The 23643-nt window shown below is 39.9% G+C and overlaps 3 protein-coding genes across 3 annotated transcripts in view; 1 reads left to right on the forward strand and 2 right to left on the reverse strand.

Moving 5' to 3' along the window:
* sdcbp (syndecan binding protein (syntenin)) overlaps positions 1-23643 on the reverse strand; it is a 261455-nt gene that overhangs the window by 149180 nt on the left and 88632 nt on the right. The window lies entirely within an intron of this gene.
* Positions 227-21652, forward strand: LOC307155288 (gamma-glutamyl hydrolase-like; the record flags this gene model as incomplete). The annotated part of the gene is made up of 9 exons (XM_079865848.1): positions 227-248; positions 331-439; positions 3159-3209; positions 4040-4124; positions 5404-5542; positions 9024-9130; positions 11038-11128; positions 11734-12174; positions 21432-21652. The coding sequence occupies 9 exons, from the start codon at positions 227-229 to the stop codon at positions 21551-21553; spliced, it is 1167 nt and encodes a 388-aa protein (XP_079721974.1). The 3' UTR covers positions 21554-21652.
* Positions 21525-23643, reverse strand: part of unm_hu7910 (un-named hu7910) — a 78205-nt gene continuing 76086 nt past the window's right edge. Inside the window, exon 18 of the mRNA XM_079864988.1 lies at positions 21525-21619. The gene's annotated coding sequence lies outside the window, so the exon portion shown is untranslated. The remainder of the gene's footprint in view (positions 21620-23643) is intronic.

Consider the following 23643-nt stretch of genomic DNA (forward strand, 5'->3'; position numbering starts at 1 on the left):
ACGGGTTGAAATTGTATGGTGTGTGGATTGTGTGAATATAATGCATTTAATACAACATCTGGCAACTGGTCAACATTAGACAAACATATTGGTCCGATTATTCATAAAGGAGTTTGGGCCATGCAAATTACGGGAGTTTCCCTGGAGAAATAACAAACCGGGAGGGGTCCGGGAGATAGGGCTAAAAAACGGGAGACACCCGGGAAAAACGGGAGTGTTGACAGGTATGAACGATAGACCAATAATCGGTGAGTTGAAAAGTTGTATTAAGTACTGTGCATGAGAGTTTTAAACCACTGTATTCTCTTTAAACCTGTTGCCCTTGTCCAGGTGTTCTCGCGCAGGACGTGTTTAACGCGACGCCTCCGAGAAACGCGTTTATCGCGGCGTCGTACGTCAAGTTCCTGGAGTCCGCGGGCGCGCGCGTGATTCCGGTGATGTGAGTTTTTGATTGATTGATTACTTTATTATTCCCATGGGGAAATTGGGAATTCAACAATGTACATAAACATAAAAAATGTGGCTTTTATTCTTGGTAGCCTATATAAAATTACATTGCGACTAGGGCTGCACGATTTGGGGAAAATGTCATATTGCGATTATTGAGGTCAATATTGCGATATAATAATGAGTCAACTTGCTTGGTTCTCAGGGAAATTGCACAGATTAGTGATAATGCGGAAATGTGTGTTTCTCAATTCAAGCAATGACAGCTAAATGCAGTGTTTTAGAATTAAAAAAAATTTTTTTTTACTAAATTAAATAATGACATCTTTGCATTACAGCAAACTTGTTATTGTCTCAATAGTACAATAGGATAAAATAAATAGAATAATAAATAAGAACATATGTATGTTAATGAAAATAAGATTTTGAACATTCTGTCGAGATAAACGGACATTAAGCATGATGTAACATATGCTTTATAAACTCATCTGTGGATCATTTTTGGTGTAAGTGTGTGCAATTTCCCTGAGAACCAAGCAAGTTGACTCATGAAACCATGTGTTTATTATATCGCAATATTGACCTTAATAATCGCAATACGACATTTTCCCCAAACCGTGCAGTCCTAGTCCGCAATCGCATACTTCCCTAAAATCAAAAGGCAAAATCAGTGTGTGTGTGAATCCCAGGGCCGTGCACAGACATTTTGAGGGGCAGTGGCTTAAACCAAAAAAGGGGCACTATAAGGAGTTTGACTCTGAGGCAGTATCATCTTAATATAGAGAATTAATAACAACTCTTTTATAATCATGGGCAATTAGATTACAATTAGGATTTAGTGCTAAATCAATTTATGTTGTTATAATTATTCTTCCAATTAAATAATTAAATGTCTGTCTTTCTTATCACACTCTAGCATATTTATTTACTGTCAGCCAGTTTAACTGTCTGATTTGGCTGATGCTCAGTGGGCTCTCTCTGAGCTGCCTCATCTTAAATGGAAGTATTAGACATTTAATTTAATATTATACAGTTACAGTGCAAATTGAAATGATAGTAGGTTATAACAGTTATAAAGTCACACCGGGGTAAAATGCACATTTGACTTAATTCTCTTTTAGACCTCTCGATGGCACAAATTCAGCTCAGCACTTCTTTTCATAAACGCTTTTGATGATGGACTTGGAAATTTGGCTGATCCTTGACTTGATCGCGGCAAAGTCGATTCTGTACTAATTTGATCTAATATTTTATGTTTTTTAAAACGGTTTAGACTTATGTAGCAATTTAAATCCAAAGATCTCAAGAATCTTTTAGTTTTTAAAATAATTTTGTTACTTTATTTTTTGATTGAACAAACATTAATTATTTAATTTATCAAAATATCCCCCCAAAAAATTGTATAAACTTTGCTGAAGTGATTGTTTTGAACAAGTTTCAACTCGTGCATTATTAAAAGCATTTTAATTTAGCTAAAGTATTTGTATCAATACTGTGTGTCTTTTGTACCGTGCTGGTTTTACCCCGTGTGTACCTCCTTGCCACCTCATACATTTTTAAACTAACAAACAACCTTTATGATTTATTTTCACACAAAATTTGTTGCTCATCCATTTTTAAACATACTTGTCTGCAATCATACACTATGGGAGTAGTGAAAATCAAATGTTTCTTAGGGTGTGCCTTTAGCCACCTTGTAACCTAAGGTACTATTCATTTAGATTAGAACTCATTTAGATAATTTATAGCATATTACCTTTTTATTATGTATAATGTTAATATGGTCTTATTAAAATATTAGAAATATGATGTATGTTATACATAGATAGTATCAACTAAGGCAATTGATTATAATGGGAAATATATTTACAGGAGTTAAAGTGTGAAAAACTGTCTGCTAAATATTCTATATATAATAATTTACCCGCTGGCTTTCTAGAACTTTGAATCAATGTTTGCAATGTTGAATGGGCTTTAACCTGTCTTTGCTCTTTCTCACTCTGTCTTCTTCTAATTTTGTGAAGGCATTGTTTTTTTGTCTACAAAATCTGATGACAACAGAAAATTTTATTTATTTATTAGTGAATTTATTTATTAGTGTTATTTATATTAGATTAGATCAGGTAAAATAATTTGATTGAACAAGAATTCTAATTTTCTTCCAAGAACATGGATATTTTGCTTAAGTTGTTTGCACTATTTGAAGACTGTAGGGAACTTTTTCCTTCTTCAAAGCAGAGATCAGAAGATGTTGGGATATAACTTCCTAGTTATATATATTCTTAAAAACCTAGTGAGATTCTGAAGTGTGTGTATGATGGACACTTTACTATCCCATGAGGCCATGGGAGGGCATTTATAAATGACAGTGAAGTCACATGATTATGACAACATAACAAATGTATATATTCATAATATATTTCATAAAAACATACTTTTTAAATGACTGCTCAAGAGAGTGTGTGATTTGGGACGCAGCCGGTGTTGTTCAGGTCGTTTGCTGCAAATTAGAAGGTTATTTCATTTGCGTTTTGTAAATTTCATTCATATTATATTTCATAAAAACATACTTTTAAGAATTATAAGGTTATTTCATTTGCGTTTTGGTCGTAACCTGCACTAATGGCGACTGTATTGTAGTAGGCTATACTCTGATCAGTTACTGAATCAGCACTGAAGTTTCTCATGTAGTTTATTTTAATGTTCTGTAGGATCAACAGGACTGAGGATGAGTACAAAAGGCTGTTTAACTCCATAAATGGGTGAGTAAATCTGTTATACTGTAAATCTGTGTTAAAGACGTGATTACAGTGAGGAATCAGAGACTCTCTCCAGGGTTCGTACAACGTGCTTAAAGTACTTGAATTTGAGTTTTTCCTGGAAAACCCTTGAAAACAGCCATATTTACAAAAAAGGTTCTTGAAAAGTGCTTGACTTATTTCAATACAATATATATGATTTTTTTTTTTTTTTTTAAACAGAAATACAATCTTTTCAGGCAATATTAACACTGATAAACCCCCATCAGACGTGTTTTTGAGACCAAGTACACCAACATTATAATGTAAAATATTATTTATTGAACAATAATAGCCATTATAAATTTTGTATTTAATATATATTATTAAATACGTTGTATTTTGGATACCTTATGTATGTAATTTGAGTTTAAAAATTCCTAAAGATATTGTTTTATAAGTGCGATCTCTGATTGAGGTCCTTGAAAACCAAAAAAGTAGTGCTTGAAAAGTCCTGGAATTTCTTTTTACAGTTTCTGTACGAACCCCCCCACCCCCCCACCCCCACCCCCCTCTCTCTCTCTCTCTCTCTCTCTCTCTTTCTCTCTCTCTCTCTCTCTCTCTCTCTCTCTCTCTCTCTCTCTCTCTCTCTCTCTCTCTCTCTCTCTCTCTCTCTCTCTCTCTCTCTCTCTCTCTCTCATTCAATTCAGATGAGCTTTATTGGCATGAAATAGCACAATATTGGCAGAGCAATAGACATATATACAAACATATAGATAAATAAAAGGGGAAAAAAACATTTCCATATTAAACATAAATATATCACAATTAAAGTATATTTCCTCTCTCTCTAGAGTCTTGTTCCCTGGAGGCTCCGCCAGTTTACAATCATCCGGATATTCCAAAACCGCCACCATTTTCTACAGGCTCGCTCTCGAGGTCTGTGTCAGTCTTGCACTCTGTATATGCAATACAAAATGTTGTGGTATTTTAATTTTCCATTGCAGTATCTAGGGATGCACGATATTTCGGCCGAAAATATTTTTTTATATTTATAATAAAAAATTATTTCCTTCAGCTGAGACACTTCAGATGCGCACTGTTCAACATGATGGTTTTGAATTGCTTGAAATATGATTGGAATCAAAAAAGAAAAACATGCGCAAGTGTGTCATGTCGGCTACATAAAATGATCATGAGAACATTATAATTGTGTGTTTGAGACGTGGATATTAATGGTGAGACTTTTGTTTTTCAGGCTTTAAAAAATTATATAAAAACTTTGAATCAGATTTCTCAGCCAATATATCGGTTATCGGCTTTCAAATTCAGGGCCCTATCTTGCACCCGCGCACAGCGGACTTGTCCCTCCACAGACGCACGTCGGTAAATTAGGGAATGAACTTGCGCTCCCGGGGGCGGTTCAGGGAAAAGAGGAGGCGTGTTCCGGCGCAAACGTTCCCTGGTGCTATTTTGCAGTTTCAGAAAACAATTCCGCCACTGACCAGGAGAAACCTCGTCTAAAGTCAGCGGCGCATGTTATTCAGACGCTATTTTAAGGGCGCATGCTTGGCCATAATCAATGTAGCGTGTGCACAATGCGCATACACTTTGCTTCTCTCATCTACACACAGACAAAGCAGTTCTCAATTTTAGAAAATCATACATTATTACAAGGAAAAATATTACCACACGAGGGAAATCATTGTTGTGTCCATGAAGATGTGAAAAATAGGCATAAATCTAGCTTACACATTTACCCAATTTATCATACGCCTGTTTAACCGAAGCTAATCTGGGTGTGTTTCTCCATCCCCAATGTCACTTCTCTGTGTTTTACGGCCCTGACGAGAACGCCGGTCTCCTCGGCTGTGAACCGCTCCTGGCAAATCCGCCGTTATAATAGCAATCCGCCATGGAACAAGCGCGCCTGCTCTTAAAGGGAATGTGAGATGTCGCTCTGATTGGTTTATTTCACGTTACGCCCAAACCACACCTATGAGTAATGAAGCGACTTCAGACCAACACATTTTAGATTTGCAAGAGTCATTTATCCCTCCGGTATAATAGCAACAGCGCCCGAGACCCGCCCACAAAGTTACTTGCGTTTCGCGCTTGATACTTGCGTTTCAGATTGTTAAAATAGGGCCCATAAAGTATCGTATCGGGCAAAATTTTTATATCAGTGCATCCCTACAGTATCTCTGTGTGTTAACAGGCCAATTCAAAGGGGGATTATTTCCCAGTATGGGGAACCTGTTTAGGGTTCGAGATGCTCCTACTGCTAACCAGCGGCGAGTCGCTCCTTTCCCAGACAAACACTAGAGGAGTCGCTCTGCCCCTGAACTTCACTGACGGTAAGAAGAACACTGGATAAAGTTACATGATGGTTAATGTTTATTATCAGTTTACTACCAGTGATACATTTCACAAAAATGGATTACTTGTTACTCAATGACGTACTGTGAAGTTCCCTTTCGAGAACGGTTCACTCGTATTGCGTCTGCTAGACACTATGGGAAAACTCCTTTCCTCAGGAATATTGAAGCGTTAATTTAAAACGCAGTGCAGCTGCACAGCCAGCACAGTGCAGAGCTGTATAGCGTGCTGATTGGCTGGGCTGCAGGAACTGCACGAACCTATGGCGAATCGGTGAGGGCGCGAACCTATCAGGGCGCTTCCCGCCTCGCACGTGCCGATACCCGCCAAAATGGTACCCGTGGCTGCTGACTATATAAGCGGCCCATTTCACCATAGGAATCAGATTTAATCTCCTTCAGCGACGGCTCACCTCTTAGCTGATTTTGAGTGCCGTCATCTGCTGATTTGCCGTTTCCCGAATAGTATCCTTTATAAAGAGCAATTCCTAAAGAGCAAATTTCTCTAAAATTTTTATTTCAGTTGGCTGACTTAAAGCCTCTTTTGCTCAAGACCGCACTCTTGCTAGCCCTAGCATCGGTCAAGCGAGTGGGTGATTTACAAGCGCTCTCCATGAATGGTTCCTGCCTTGAGTTTGGGCCTAATGACTCCAGAGTCGTCCTCAAACCAAGACATGGCCTTCAATGCCTCATAGGCGTCAGGGCCCATTTCATGGGGGCATGGCCTCTTCGTGGGCATGGTCCAGTGGCGTACCAATTGAAGATTGGTCTTGGTCTTGGTCTTCACCGTCCACATTTGTAAGATTTTATAACTTGGATGTGCCGGCTCTGCAGGCACGAGTCCCTTCCCCTGAAGGGCCCAAACCTCTAGGTATCCCTTTGTGGGCTCCGACATTGGTCCGGTCCCCGTTGGATTTTGACTTTTAGTTCTACTATAAGCCTCGGGCTCCACAGCCCCAGACGGTAGTTCAGAGCGAAGTCGTCAGCTAATAGCACGCCGTTTTGAAATGGGTTCCCATAGTGTCTAGCAGACAAAACACGAGTGAACCGTTCTCGAAAGGGTTACTGACGTAACCTCGGTTCCCTGAGAGTAACGGGAACGAGTATTGCGTAGACGGCCGTGCTATTAAGCTCCACGTTCAGGTGCTGTCGCTTCAGTCAATCTAACCTGATTCCTATGGCGAAATGGGCCGCTTATATAGTCAGGCAGACCCCTCTCTGGCGGACCCAAGCATGGTTCCCCGTCCCGACTTGTGGGCCCTCCATGTATGGACCCTCAACGGGTATCCGGGGACCTCCCAGAAAGAGTCCGAAGCGCTAGGGCTCCGTCAACGAGACGCCTCTTGCAACAACCCCTTTTTTTAGGTGTTACACTGAGGAGGTTCAACAGAAATTTGACCAGTACTGAAAAATAAAACCACTTCATTCAACAAATATTCCTTTTTCCCTTTTTTATTCCATAAGTGCATACTATATAATTCCTCCAACAATAAACAAATATACTGAAACAAACAGTCTTTATCTCTGAGTTGGTGTGACAAAATAATAAATGAAACTTAACGTCAATGACCAGTCTTTAGATGAGCAGAGATGATGATGAGATGAGCTGAGATGAGTTTAAATCCACAAGGTTATTTGAGAGCGACGCAATGATATACTCCAATAATCCAAAATGAAGGTGAGGTGAAGTTAGTCAATGGCTACAGTATGGTAACCCCCAGATCCCTAACTCTCGTTTCTCAGAGATGTATAGCGGATCCTCCAAACATAGAACATAGTGCAATAGAGCACAACAAGAGTTGTGTTGGTCCAATGATGATAATGACTGATAATGAAAAAGTCCTTTCTACCAAAGAAAGCAAAACATAACATCAGACATAATTCATTTCAAATACATCAATATACAGTTAAACAATACTCACATTTGAGCACAAACTCTACGAGTTCTCAGAAATGGACTTCCAACATCTAGCAGGTAGCATAAAAGTTAACCATGAGGTTCCCTTCTACCAAACTGAACTGACTTGTTCATGGGTTTTTCCAGGTTTATATCTGGTAGCCCTCTTGCACTAGTGCCCTCTAGTGGCTTGTAGTGGTATTAAGTTAAACCCAGATACAAATTTTTACTCAATAGCCAGAGGAAAAACAATAAAAACACTGGTAACGTTTCATACTGTTACACTCTACGCCCTTAAATGTTCAGTTTTCACCGGTGTGCAGCTCGGAGCCTAGACCCCTACTCGTGTGAAGTACCACTGGTACTTACATTTCTTCAAGAGCTGCTGGACGCGGGCTGTACCCCCTCCACGCTCAAAGTATACATGGCGGCCATAGCAGCCTTCCATGCTCCTGTGGCCGGCCAATCCTTGGGAAGGAACGTGCGCTTCCTCAAAGGGGCCAAGAGGCTTAACCGGCCTCGACCTCCCTCTATACCCGCCTGGGACTTATCTATGGTCCTCAGGGCCCTTAAGGGACCCTCTTTCGAGTCGCTTCAGTTGGCTGACTTAAAGCCTCTTTCACTCAAGACCGCACTCTTGCTAGCCCTATCATCGGTCAAGCGAGTGGGCGATTTACAAGTGCTCTCCATGAACGCTTCCTGCCTTGAGTTTGGGCCCAACGACTCCAAAGTCGTCCTCAAACCAAGACATGGCTATGCACCCAAGGTGCACTCGACTCCGTTCAGAGCCCAGGTCATTTCGCTATCGGCCCTTCCCCTATCGGAAGACGATAGAGAATTGAGTTTACTCTGCCCTGTTAGAGCTCTCAGAGTTTATTTAGACAGTCGGAACAGCTCTTTGAATGCTTCGGCGGCCGCACCAAAGGGCTCCCGTTCACGAAGCAGAGATTGTCACGATGGATAGTGGACACTATCTCTATAGCCTACACCTCAGTGGGCCTTCAATGCCCCATAGGCGTCAGGGCCCATTCCACAAGGGGGCATGGCCTCTTCGTGGGCATGGTCCAGTGGCGTACCAATTGAAGACATTTGTGCGGCGGCCGCTTGGTCTTCATCGTCCACATTTGTAAGATATTATAACTTGGATGTGCCGGCTCTGCAGGCACGAGTCCTTTCTATTTAGGAGATCTTGGCCTCTGAAGGGCACAAACCTCTAGGTATCCCTTTGTGTGCTCCAACATTGGTCCGGTCCCCGTTGGATTTTGACTTTTAGTTCTACTATAAGCCTCGGGCTTCACTTCGTCGTCAGCTTATAGCACAGCGTTTTGAAATGGGTTCCCATAGCGTCTAGCAGACGCAATACTCGTTCCCATTACTCTCAGGGAACCGAGGTTGCGTCAGTACGTTATTACCATGGTATGGTACCGCTGCAGTGCGGCTAGTATCAATTACTCAGAAAAGTGATGAATATTTTTTGTTTCCAAATAAGTGAGCTTATTAAGTCTTGATGTTATCATGATAAATGCATAAATATACGTACTGTTTTCATCCGATGCGGTTTAGATGTCAGAGACGGTCGACTGTTCAAAGAGTTTCCAGAGGAGCTTCTGAAATCTCTGGCAACCGAACGGCTCACAGTAAACTCTCATAAGTGGAGTATTACGACTGAGGTAACAATCATTACTCTTCACCATTCAGCTGATAACCCTTCATCTCTGGCTTCTGATTAAAGGTGCAGTGTGTAATATTCAGGAGGATCTGTTGACAGAAATGCAATATCATATTCATAACTATGTTTTCAGTGGTGTATAAAGACCTTACATAATGAAGCTTAGAATGAGCATTTCTCTCCACACACACCGCGGGTCCGCTTACATCGACATGTTTCTACGGTGGCCCTGAACGGACAAACACGTTTCCTCACTATGTTGTTCTTCGTGTAAAGAAGCTTCAGCTAAAGTCAGCGAATAAAACACTGACACAATGATGATCAAGTAACAATAATATTCACAATAACATATTGCTTTATTGAATAATTAAGTAAACCTAATTTCTTAATTGATCTTTGTAAAGAAACCTCATTGCTTAACTACTCTCTGCTGTCTCAGACGACGACATCACTTCCTGTCGGCCACCGTAACTTCTGTTGGGTGCAGTTCACAAACTCACCACTAGATGCGCTAAAACTTACACACTGCACCTTTACGTTTATAAACTGAAGATTAAATGTTATCAAAATAAAAAATATATAATGTATGTAAGATATTATGTTAAAAACACAGTTTATTGTTCAGTGACTACTATTAGATTCATGGGTTTGGCTCTCCCAAATATTGTTAACATTGAGCCTTCTGTTTTCAAGTTGCTGATCACCATTTACAACTCATTAGACTAACTCCTGTATAAAATCTAGCGATCATGGCATTTATTTTGGATGATTTACAATTGCTTCAGTTTGATAGCCTATTCGTTGGATAGCTGACTAGCCTATTTATGCTATTGGCTGCTAGCTAGCTAAATTAAGTAGACTGTGATCTATCTAATTTGTTTGTCTATTGCATCTTTTGTGTTACACGATTTCTTCAAGGTAAGACAGCCTTGATATCTGCGTTTTTAAAGCCATCTCAAACATCATTTTCCTTTAACCCAAAAATATCAATAACCATCAATATGTTGTATAATTATATCTCTGTAATGAGTGTTGTCCTCCGCCTGTAGGACATTAATAGAAAGGCAGTCATAACTAAAAGATTACTACAGTACTATATTTTAGTTCGATAACGTTTTTTATTTAATATTTAGTATTTTTAGGGGATTTTATGGTACTAAATTATATTTTCACTGTATTTATAATCCGTTTCTTCACTTTTTGAGCATAGACCTGAAAATGTAATTTTTAACTTAAACTGTGGTAAATCTTGAATGCTTTAAAGCACAAAAAGTTACAGAATTTTATGCTTATGTTTATGAAAAATGCAAAAATACCATTTAAAATTTGTATATGAAATATGTATTTTCAAAATCACGTTTTACTCTAAAACTGAGAGAAAATCAAAGCCATAAATCTTAACAAGTTGCATTAAAAATTTGAGGCTGATATCTCAGTAAATGAGCTTTCAGTGAGAGTGTGTTCGGCTGCAGTACCAAACGCTTCCACTAGAGGAAACTCGTCTCATTCGTTTATAATGCGCTCATGTTTGACCGCGAGGAGCACAAGTGTGACTGTAGTTTACAGACCATTTAACCTGTTCGAATCATGTCCGTGAGTGTTGTTTTGTGTTCACAAAACAAGTGCCAAAACCTTTAGCAAGTTTTGTATCATTCCAATAAAAAAATAAGACATTTTTCCGTCAAAAATGACCGAAGTGCACCTCATTTAACTGTGTATGAACAGCGCCCCCTACTGTATAACAGTGATAACATGAATTGCTGGAAAATTCAGTCAATGGCGGGAAAGAGTTAAAACTGCAACGTACAAAACAAAGACATGTTTATAGACATATCTCAGGTTATGAATACCTGTTCAATTCAAACTATTTTTTTATTTTTGCTGGATGAAGTGAAATGTTTATTTCAGAGCTTCACGAAGAGTGAGAAACTGAAGAGCTTCTACAGGGTTTTGAGCACAAACTCTGACGGACAGAACGAGTTTGTGTCCACAATGGAAGGTGAGTGAAATAATTATAATAATCAGATATATATTCTTCTCTTCACCAGTCAAAAGTTTGGGATCGGTTCGATTTTTAATCTTTTTAAAAGAAGTCCATGGAAGTAAAATAATGACAAATGTTTCTGAAACAAAAAAGCTACTTGCACCTGCTTGTATTTTAATGGGTTGAAATTCAACAAATTGTATATTTAAGCTGTGAATATTTCAATTCAAAACATTTCACACACATTTTCATTATTAAAAATTCAATAATCCATATTCACCTTTCAGATTTCACTTCCAAAATGTTCATTCTGTTTAAAAATACAACCTATAATATTCGACAGGCTATTTTCGCTCCATTTTAATTCGCTTCCATAAATTCAGTGGTTCAAATTCGACAGAGAATTCAACATTTGACACCCGGGACGGCAGGAATATCAGTGGATTGCCGATTGATAATCTTGATGAGCAGAAGAGACTTCTTTAAAAAAACATTAAAATCGTACAGATCCCAAACGTTTGACTGGTAGTGTGTGTCGTGTGTGTTTTTTTTAAAACCTTTATAGAATATATAGCAGATATGATGTTGTTTTCACAACCATCTCTCGTGTGTTTTCACAGCGTATGATTTCCCCATCTACGCGACTCAATGGCATCCGGAGAAAAATGTGTTTGAGTGGAGACTTCCGCATATCCCGCACTCGGGCCGAGCCATTGAGACCGGCTTCTACAGCGCACACTTCTTCATCAGCGAGGGTATCACACTCAATCTGTGTCTCTACAACACACACTTCTTCATCAGCGAGGGTATCACACTCAATCTGCGTCTCTACAACACACACTTCTTCATCAGCGAGGGTATCACACTCAATCTGTGTCTCTACAACACACACTTCTTCATCAGCGAGGGTATCACACTCAATCTGTGTCTCTACAACACACACTTCTTCATCAGCGAGGGTATCACACTCAATCTGTGTCTCTACAACACACACTTCTTCATCAGCGAGGGTATCACACTCAATCTGCGTCTCTACAACACACACTTCTTCATCAGCGAGGGTATCACACTCAATCTGCGTTTACTCGCTGCTTATTATATTCATTTACCGTTTGCTTCCTTTAAAGGAACACTCCACCGTTTTATTAAATAGGGCTTATTCTCCGTCTTTCCTACATTTAGATCGGTGGGCAAACGCATTTTTGTCTCAGTGCATGCATTGTTTTAGTTTGGCAGCGCCGCCGTTAGCTTAGCTTAGCATAATGAATGGAATCCTTTGTTGCCAGCTAGCATGCCCTGAGTAAAAGTGATAAAAAATAAAAAAAACTAATTACTTCTTGTGGCCTGCGTATTCACAACGAGCTCAAATAGCGATGCAGATTAAAGGGACACTCCACCCATTTGCATTAAGCTTTGCATTGTTAGAAACCCAGTCATACTATTGAATGGTCGTGCAACACTCTCTCATTTTCCCCTGAGACGGGAGAAATCTGTTATTTACCTCTTACACTTCCTCCTACAATGACGCAAAAATCGTAATTTTGCGTCATTGTAGGAGGAAGTGTAAGAGGGGGGGATTTCTGTTGAGACTACAGACACTCGTTCCTCATCTTTCCCAGGGGGCGGGACCCGCTCACGCTACAGACCTATTACAGATCAGTGGGTGGGACTCTACTCTCTGAAACTGAAAGCAATATCCTCCATCTTGTTTGAAGCTAAGCTAACAGGCGCTGTGGAGACAGATGTAAAGTAATGACAATAGCGGAGGAGAGTGCTCAATATGATATAGAGGAAGAGGATTTCGGAAGTCTGATGCTTGAATCATGTGTTTGTGGCTACCTTTACAAGCCGCATTATAGCGAAGAGCAGCCGAGGCAGAAGACCTGCCCGCCGCGGACGAGGAGCCCGGACTGGCTCGAGTTAGGGCGGACTGGTGGCGCCGGTGATCTCACTATGCAACGACGAACCGCTACGAACACAGAGATAGAGTCCGTCTGCGGCAAAGAATTTCAACGATGACAATTTCTCCTGGACGAAATCTCTGAATCAGACGAGGACACGGACGTTTGTGTTGAGAACTATCCTAGTTTCGCACCGCATATGTTCTGACTGAACATCCAGGTACCATGCAATAATTCACCTTTTCGAAAGAAATACAAACGAGGAGTAATGCACTAATGAGTTCGCCAACTAACTAGACATTTTGTGTGAATGTGAAATGAATTTCAAGCTCTGGTGGTAGCTAGCCTTGTAGACGGAAGAGTGATTTGGGCTTTCTGGATTAGTGGGAGTGGCTTGCGGAGCTGTGCAATGTGGTGCATTGTGGGAGTTGTTGTCTTTCATACAAATGCGTCCTGAAGTTATTTTTTGTCTTTCCTCGGTCACGAAGGCACCAAATTCAAAATTTATTTTACATTTCGAATACATATATGACCCACTTTAAATAAAAAACAATGTTCAAATGGGTGGAATGCCCCTTTAAGACTAGGCGATTTCCTAGGCAGAGACTGACTTGGGACTATATTGGGGGGAAGCATGGGCGGATCTACAGGGGGGCAAGGGGGGGCAGGTGCCCCCCCTCTCTAGAGCCTTGCCCCCCCAGCTGCCCCCCTAACTTTGATGATCCAAAAACTGTACTTGTAAAAACAACCAACTTGTAAAAAGCTGCCCCAGAGCCTCTGAAGGTGAAGTGAGTTTCCCCAGGTGTAGTTTAAACACACGTTTAACTTAAAGTTACATTTGTAATGAATGTATTGTATGCTAAAGACGATTCAGCATCAGCTAAAACAGCGAGTCTATTACGTTAGCCAAAATCAGTGGTCAAATCGCTCCCTCGTGATTTGTAAGAGCACTCTTCCCTTTGATTAGCCTAATTTTGATTTTAGTAAAGACAAGAACAGCTTAATAAAAAATATAAAATATTGTTTGTATCCATAACGTTTACTGATGGTCGCCGTTACGCGTCGCCGACGTACGTTACGTTACAACACACAATACAGTGCCAGTTAGGAGATCGATCATTTGATTAGCTAAGCAGTCCTATTAAATCCAATTCCTCTCAGATATCACAGCAATGAAACCAGGTTACAACTGGGGAAATAACAAATACAATAGGATTAAGTATGGGCGTTAATAGTTGGGAGAAAATATGATGTGTAATAATGATTAGATCTGCATTTGGTCTTAAAGAGGCAGCAGTCTAATAAACCTGCTGACGATTGCTCCATTAATGTGAATCAAACAACAAAAGGCAAAGAGAATCAGTCGCAGCTCTTGAATGATATAAGCTTTCATCTATCTATGATAAACTATGCAGTGTTATTTGAAATCTCACTTTATTAGATGTCTTTTTAGCCCATATTAGCCTACTCCTGAACAGTAATGCCGACATTACTGAAATTAAAGCACTGGATATATATATATATATTTGTATATTTGTTTAATTGTATACTTTTTTGTTTGACCATGTGTTTGTACTTTGTTTTTGGTGTCCTATGTCTTCTGTATATAAAGCACAAAAGCCTGCACCCTTCTGCATAACATGCATGTTTTATTTGTTTTGTTAAAGCATTGCTTTTTCTTTTGCTATAGATATTTATTTTACATTTCAAAATATAAAGCAATATTAATTATGTTCTAAATTATTTTTTTCCCTTTTTTTTTATATAACAAAAAGAACCGATAAGAATACCATTAAAGTACCGGATCGATAAGGAAAACTCTGGTTCATAGAGGTGTGGTTCTGGCTCTTGACTGTCTGAGAAGTCACCCTCCTCATCTCTCACAAAATCCGCCATGTTCATCGCCATTCACTATGTCTACTGTAGGAAAAATAGCCGGCTACTATTCACGCCGGTATGTTGACGGAAGTCGTGGGGTTTCAGGTGTTGTGAGATATCCCTGCGCCCAAGTAGCAGTGCTTCGCCTGTGCTTCCCCCTAATATAGTCCCAAGTCAGTATCTGCCTAGGAAATCGCCTAGTCTTAATCTGCATCGCTATTTGAGCTCGTTGTGAATACGCAGGCCACAAGAAGTAATTCGTTTTTTTAATGTTTTTATCACTTTTACTCATGACATGCTAGCTGGCAACAAAGGATTCTATTCATTATGCTAAGCTAAGCTAGCAGTGGCGCTGTCAAACTAAAACATTGCATGCACTGAGACAAAAATGCGTTTGCCCACCGATCTTCTTCTTCTTTTTCTTTCGGCTGCTCCCATTAGGGGTCGCCACAGCGGATCATCCGTCTCCATACCACCCTGTCCTCTACATCTGCCTCTTTTACACCAACTACCTGCATGTCTTCCCTCACCACATCCATGAACCTCCTCCTTGGTCTTCCTCTTTTCCTCCTTCCTGGTGGCTCCATCCTCAGCATTCTCCTTCCAATATAATTCATGTCCCTCCTCTGCACATGTCCAAACCATCTCAATCTCGCCTCCCTCACCTTGTCACCAAAACGTCCAACATGCGCTGTCCCTCTAATAAACTCATTTCTAATCTTGTCCATCCTCGTCACTCCCAACGAAAACCTTAACATCTTCAGCTCTGCTACCTCCAGCTCCGCCTCCTGCCTTTTACTCAATGCCACTGTCTCTAATCCATACAACATCGCAGGTCTCACCACAGTCCTATAAACTTTTCCTTTCATTCTTGCAGATACTCTACTATCACAAATCACTCCTGTCACTCTTCTCCACCCACTCCACCCTGCCTGCACTCTTTTCTTCACTTCCCTAACACACTCTCCATTACTTTGCACTGTTGACCCCAGGTACCTGAACTCCTCCACCTTCTTCACCTCGTCACCCTGTAACCGCACCACTCCACTGCCCTCCCTCTCATTTACGCACATGTCTTACTCCTACTGACTTTCATTCCCCTCCTCTCCAGCACGTACCTCCACCTCTCCAGGCTCTTCTCAACCTGCTCACTACTCTCACCACAAATCACAATATCATCCGCAAACATCATCGTCCAGGGAGACTCTTGTCTGACCTCGTCCGTCAACCTGTCCATCACCACTGCAAACAGAAAAGGGCTCAGGGCCGATCCTTGATGCAGTCCAACCTTCACCTTGAACCAGTCTGTCGTTCCTACTGCACACTTCACACTGTCCTCATACATGTCCTGCACCACCCTCACATACTTCTCTGACACACCTGACTTCCTCATACAATACCACAACTCCTCTCTTGGCACTCTGTCGTACGCTTTCTCTAAATCCACAAATACACAATGCAGCTCCTTCTGTCCTTCTCTATACTTCTCCATCAACGTTCTCAAAGCAAATATGGCATCTGTGGTGCTCTTCCTCGGCATGAAACCATACTGTTGCTCACAGATGGTCACCTCTTCTCTCAGCCTGGCTTCCACTACTCTTTCCCATAACTTCATGGTGTGACTGATCAACTTAATTCCCCTGTAGTTACTGCAGTCCTGCACATCTCCCTTATGCTTAAAGATCGGTACCAGCACACTCCTTCTCCATTCCTCAGGCATCCTCTCACCTTCCAAAATCTTGTTAAACAATCTGGTTAAAAACTCCACTGCCATCTCTCCTAAACATCTCCATGCTTCTACCGGTATGTCATCTGGTCCAACCGACTTTCCACTCTTCATCCTCTTAATCGCTGCTCTCACTTCCTCCTTACTAATCCTATCCACTTCCTGCTTTACTAACACCACATCATCCAACCTTCTCTCTCATTCATTTTCCTCGTTCATCAGCTGCTCAAAATACTCCCTCCATCTTCTCAACAAACTCTCCTCACTAGTCAACACATTTCCATCTCCATCCTTTATTGCTCTAACTTGCAACACATCCTTCCCAGCTCGATCTCTCTGCCTGGCCAATCGGTACAAATCCTTTTCTCCTTCCTTAGTGTTCAACCTCTCATACAGCTCCTCGTATGCCTTTTCCTTGGCTTTCGCCACATCCCTCTTTACCTGTTGCCACATCTCCTTGTACTCCTGCCTACTTTTCTCATCACCCTGTCGATCCCACTTCTGTTTTGTTAACCTCTTTCCCCTTATGCTCCCCTGCACTTCCTCATTCCACCACCACGTCTCCCAGCCGCGGCGCTACCATTGGGCCCGGGTGGGCCTGGGCCCACCCATTTTAGGTCCGGGCCCACCCATTTTCTACTATGGTTTTGTACGTTTCTTCATTCGGATCTATTTGCGATCCATTCCATTCTAAACAAACAACGCAGTTTACATGCTTCGTCCTTGTTACATTATTCATTAAGATAATAATTAATAAATGCACGCATAATTATCAGTGGACTTGATAAATGTTGCAGATATGTTTTACTATGCATGCACAAACAAATGCCTTTTAACTTATGTGTGCAAAATTCAGAATAAAATTAATGTGCAGCAATTTGTACAAATAGAGAGTCTGTAGGCCTACTATATGTGTTGTAGCCATCAAGCTCATTTAGTTTCATATTTGTTAAAATATTATAATGTTATTTTTTCATCTAAGTTGATTATGAAAAGTGAACCGCACGAGTAAGATAGGATACGCAATATCGAGAGACATGGAGCGGGTCAGACATGATTTTGACCACTTAATTCAGTTAGAAAGCCATTTTTAAAGTGAATTTCGTTTTGTATAAATTGTATCTTAATTTTAATTTTTTTTTTATCAACCAATTGCCTGTATTTAATGAAGCAAATAGGAGACAATATAAGAGGCGCGCCCGCGCGGTCACTTGCATTGCTCGTGAACAGGAGCGCATCTCATCCTAACTTAACGAAACTCAGCATATGCCTCACAGACATGAAATCTATCTTAAAGCTTGAAATGTATTTTTAACAATTTAAAACGAAAAGAAAAAGGCTAGGCCTACTCTCTGATTATGCAATCCATGATGTGCATTTCTCTCTGGCGCGTTCACGGAGTTGACGATCGACAACTTCATCTTTACAGCTGTTGCTGTTGTTAATAAACTAAAAATAATAGGCCTATAATTTTATTAAACAATACATTAAATGAAATTGTAATTTTTTTTTAAAAGTAACAAAAAATTCCTTTTTAAGTTTTTCTTTTCTTTTTTACCTGTGCTAATTACGCATTAAATAGGCTATGAGTCGCTGTCCTCAGTGCCGCAGAAAAGCGCTGAAACGGAGCTGAAGGGGAACCCGTTTTTTTTTTTTTTTTTTTGGCTTATTTTAACTGGCCCATCCAGTTTTCTGGAGGCCCACCTACAATCAAAATCCTGGCGCCGCTAGTGACGTCTCCTTGTCTTCCTTTCTATTTCCAGATGTCACACCAAGTACCTTTCTAGCTGCCTCCCTCATCACTCCTGCGGTAGTTTCCCAATCATCCAGCACCTCTTCACCACCACCGAGCCTCTGTCTGACCTCTTCCCTGAACCTCACACTACAGTCTTCCTCCTTCAGTTTCCACCATCTTATTCTTCTTTCAGTCCTTACTCTCCTCCTCTTCTTCTTCGTCTCCAAAACCATCCTACAGACCACCATCCGATGCTGTCTAGCTACACTGTCCCCTGCCAACACCTTACAGTCTCCAATCTCCTTCAGGTTGCATCTCCTACATAGAACATAGTCCACCTGTGTGCACCTTCCTCCACTCTTATAGGTCACCCTATGATCCTCCTTCTTTTTAAAATACGTATTCACCACTGCCATTTCCATCCTTTTAGCAAAATCTACCACCATCTGCCCTTCCACATTTCTCTCCTTTAGGCCATACCTACCCATAACCTTCTCATCACCTCTGTTCCCCTCACCTACATGTCCATTAAAGTCTGCCCCAATCACCAATCGTTCATTTCTAGGTACACCATCTACCACTTCATCTAATTCACTCCAGAATCTTTCCTTCTCCTCCATCTCACAGCCGACTTGTGGAGCATAGGCACTGATGACATTTATCATCATCCCTTCAACTTCCACCTTCACGATCATCACCCTATCAGAAACTCTCTTCACCTCCACTACACTCTTACTGTACTCTTCCTTCAGAATCACCCCTACACCATTTCTCTTTCCATCCACGCCATGATAGAACAGTTTAAACCCACCTCCAATGTTTCTGGCCTTACTCCCTTTCCACTTGGTCTCCTGAACACACAACATATCTACCCTTCTCCTCTCCATCATATCAGCTAACTCTCTCCCTTTACCAGTGATAGTGCCAACATTTAAAGTACCAACCCGAACCTCCACTCTCCTACACTTCTCCTTTCCATGTCGCCTCTGTAGACGTCTTCCTCCTCTCCTCCTCCTCCTTCGGCCAACAGTAGCCCAATTTCCACCGGTACCCTGATGGCTAACGATACCTGAGGCGGTCGTTGGTAACCCGGGCCTCGACCGATCCGGTATGAAATTCTTATTCGTGACCCGCATATTTGATTTGGCACATGTTTTACGCTGGATGCCCTTCCTAACGCAACCCTCCCCATTTATCCGGGCTTGGGACCGGCACTAAGAGTGCACTGGCTTGTGCCTCCCTAATGGCTGGGTTTGCCCACCGATCTAAATGTAGGAAAGATGGAGAATAAGCCCTATTGCAAAAAACGGTGAAGTGTTCCTTTAAGGCGAGACACCGCTGGTGAATAGGGAACAGAAATAACCAATCGAGATCACCATACTTCACCAGCTGATTGATTACATTAATAATTGCAACAAAAAATTGTATTACAAGTTTTTTGAAATGTTATGTTTGAATATGCAAATTATGCATTATCTAATTAAATATGCACTAATTTGCATACATTTTTAGAACAGAAGTCAGGTTCAAAATTCTTGTTTCTTTTATATATATATATATATATATTTATACCATGGGCTGTTTAAATACTCGATTCTGATTGGCTGGAAGGTGTGCAGTAAAACCGTTTAATGCACAGGTAGTTCCAGTCAGTTTGATTACAGTTCGAAATTAATCCGCTACATTGGTAACCATAGTAACACAGATACACTTGCAAGCAGAGTGAGAGACGCATATGAAAACGTTTAGGTAGGCTTAAGCAACGAGGGGACTGTAGCTGCTAGACTTTAAAGAAGAGATCGACGCACACAGGTAACGTTAACTCGTTCACGCATCTCTCTCTCTCTCTCTCTCTCTCTGTTCCTTCTCCTTCAGTTCTCTGTCTCTCTCTTTTAATAATGAATTTAAATAAATGTGAATTCATTCAAATAAAAGCAATCCGATGGCTCTACTTTATTTAAAGCGGACGGAGTGCAAGAACTGACGAGCCTAAACTTAAGAAATAACCGTCATTTTTACACGTCTGTTAAAAAATTACACTGTAAACATCAGTTACAGCTTTAACTTATTTTTAACTTGGCAAATAACCAAGGTATAAGCGGGATAATCCACGGCTAGCCATGCATTAAAGAATTTTAATGCACTTCGTAGAGGCAACCACCCTCTGCTTCGCGTCGGGTGGTTCTTCGCCTCTACGTCGTGCATTAAAATTCTTTAATGCATGGCTAGCCGTGGATTATCCCTTACATATATATATATATATATATATATATATATATATATATATATATATATATATATATATATATATATATATATATATATATTATTCAAAGTTTTTACAGAGGGGATTTTGGATTTCTCTTTTTATCACTCCATAAATTAGCAAATACTGTCAACAGGCAAAAATAAAATAAAAATTCTCATTTTTTTTTTACTTATAGATATCACCATACTTCACCACTTGATTGATTACATTAATAATTGCAAACAATTTTTGTATTATAAGTTTTCTGAAATGTAATGTATAAATATGCAAATGAGCCATTATCTGATTAAATATGCACCAATTTGTATACTTCTAGAACAAAACTCTGAACATTGGATAAAGCCAGGTTCAAAATTCTTGTTTCTTATATATATATATATTAGTCAAAGTTTTTACAGAGGGGATTTTGGATTTCTCTTTTTATCACTGTCAACTACTGTCAACAGCCAAAAATAAATACATTTTCACCTTATTTTTAGGAATAAAATGTTGTATAAAATCAGGAAAATTACATATGAACAAACCCCTGTGTAAAAACCTTCAGAATATAGATCAGAATAAAACTGTAAAGTTCGGTGTGTGTCAGTGTGACTGAAGAGAAGATAAACTCAAATAAACTGCAAGTAAAATCTACAGATGCAAATATATTTGATAAAATGAACTAAAAGATGCAGTTAAAAGTGTATTCTGGATGTTTTCTGTCCACTCGTCTGAAAAACACGTTATGAGAAGCCACAAAATCTCAAAATTGACAGTGTTTGCCTCGTCTAATGAATGAACACATTATGAATAATAACTTTGTTTTACAGCGAGGAAGAGTTTGCACAGTTTCCCCAGTGTGACGGAGGAGAGGAAAGCCTTGATCTACAACTATAAACCGGAGTACACTGCAACACTCAATGCCTTTGAACAGCTGTATTACTTTGATTAGGGAAATCTGGATTTATTTCATTATTATTATTTAATTTCATTTAATTTACAAATTGAAACTGCACAACTGTGACGTGGAGATGATCAATCAAACTGAATTATAATGGACAACAAACATTTGCCATGTAAACAAACATGTACATAAACAAAACAAAAAATCATGTAGAATCTGTAGTGTTAATAAAACATGTGCCCTGATGAAAACATTCCCAGAAAAATAAAGAAATGCATTATGCAAAATACAATGTCATATTCACTTATTTTGACTCATTCTTGACCTTAATAGTTTCTATGGTGGGAAAAGGCACGAAGTGATGATGTTTTTATCTCTTAATGATCATTTAAGTATTCATATTCACACATACACAAACTTTGACCCACAACATACAGTGCAATGCTCAATCATATCTATAACTTTATAAAAAAAAATGACTTAAGTCTCAGTTTTTCTGTTAGAAACAGCAAAAGCAACTTTCTCATATTCTGATCTCTTAATTCTCCCATAACTGTGTGTAAATTAACCCTTCAATCTCACATGATCTATAAATCTGTCTTTAATATTACTGTTGAGCCCTAAAAAACACATCCATCTGAAACATGATTTCAAATCATATTTGCTTTACAAAATTAAGATCTTGGATATTAGGTGATTATGTTCTCATGTTACACACAACTCAAAACAATATGATTCATAGAACTTATACATTCACATTGCCTTGGAAGTCTGTGGTTTATGAAAACTGCAGAGAGCGCTCTGATTGGCTGTTGACCTGCTCTTCGAGGTCTGTGATTGGCTGTTATCCTCTATATGGGTGAGAGAGTCTGCCTCTGTGATTGGCTGTTGACCTGCTCGTCGAGGTCTGTGATTGGCTGTTATCCTCTATATGGGTGAGAGAGTCTGCCTCTGTGATTGGCTGTTGACCTGCTCTTCGAGGTCTGTGATTGGCTGTTATCCTCTATATGGGTGAGAGAGTCTGCCTCTGTGATTGGCTGAGCTCGGGGTGCCAAACGTCCACGATGAAGATGAGTCTGAATGTTTCTGCCTCCTGCCAGACTTCATGCTCGAACGAGTCGTCAAATATTAATACTTTTCCTTCTTCCCACTCCCTGAAACACAATCAACAGTCACTGAATACATTGAGTCATCCCACACATTAATTCCTAAAAAAACTATCCAAGTTTCATCCACTCGCCAATTTTTATTCACATTTGCTGCTTAAGTGTTCATTTAGCCTGTCAATAGTAGGCCCTGAAAAAAGGCTTTGAGAAGCTTCGAAACCTTTGCTTGGAACTGCCAAAGTCACGTGATTTTTCAGTTTCTAAACACTTCAAAATTTCAATGTTTCGCCGCTAGGGGGGGGGCGATAAGATATTATTCATAAAGAGATGGGGTTAGGACAAGTTTGACTCAGGGCAGAAAACAGCCATTCATGAGACACCACAACACTTGCTAGCCCCGCCATAGCAACCATTGTCGAGCACCTTAGCAACCAAAATCCATAGAGGGATATCTTCCATTCTGAATGTCACAGAGGCAAACTTTCAGGGTTCTGTAAAGAACAGAGGGTATTAATATCATTCTTACAAGAGAACTCCTCTTTAGAGAGAACACTTATATGGAAGCTTGTTTCCGCCACAGAGTGAAAAATAAAAAAGGTAATTGCGACTTTTTAATCTCACAATTATGACTTTTTATCTCAGAATTGCATGTTTATATCTCGCAATTCTGACTTTATAGTACGCAATTGGGTGTTATAAAGTCAGAATTGTGAGATATAAACTATTCTGAGGTAAAAAAAAAAGAAAAAAAAAAGTCCTTTTTTTTTTTCCTTAGAATTGGACTTTATATCTCACAATTCTGAGAAAAGATGTCAGAAAGTCAGAATTGCGTGATATAAAGTCGCAATTCTGAGAAATAAAGTCACAATTATCTTTTAAAATGTTTTATTCTGTGGCGGAAACAAGCTTCCATAACTTACTGTTTCTGGGTAAAACCTATGAATGAACTTAAAGGTCATTTCTCTCGTTTTGTTTTCCGGTATTTGTGAGGTAATGTCCGAACCTTTCCCAGGGAATGTCACTGTTAACGGT

The sequence above is a fragment of the Squalius cephalus genome, assembly GCF_949319135.1.
Source record: "Squalius cephalus genome assembly, chromosome: 3".
NCBI lineage: Eukaryota > Metazoa > Chordata > Actinopteri > Cypriniformes > Leuciscidae > Squalius > Squalius cephalus.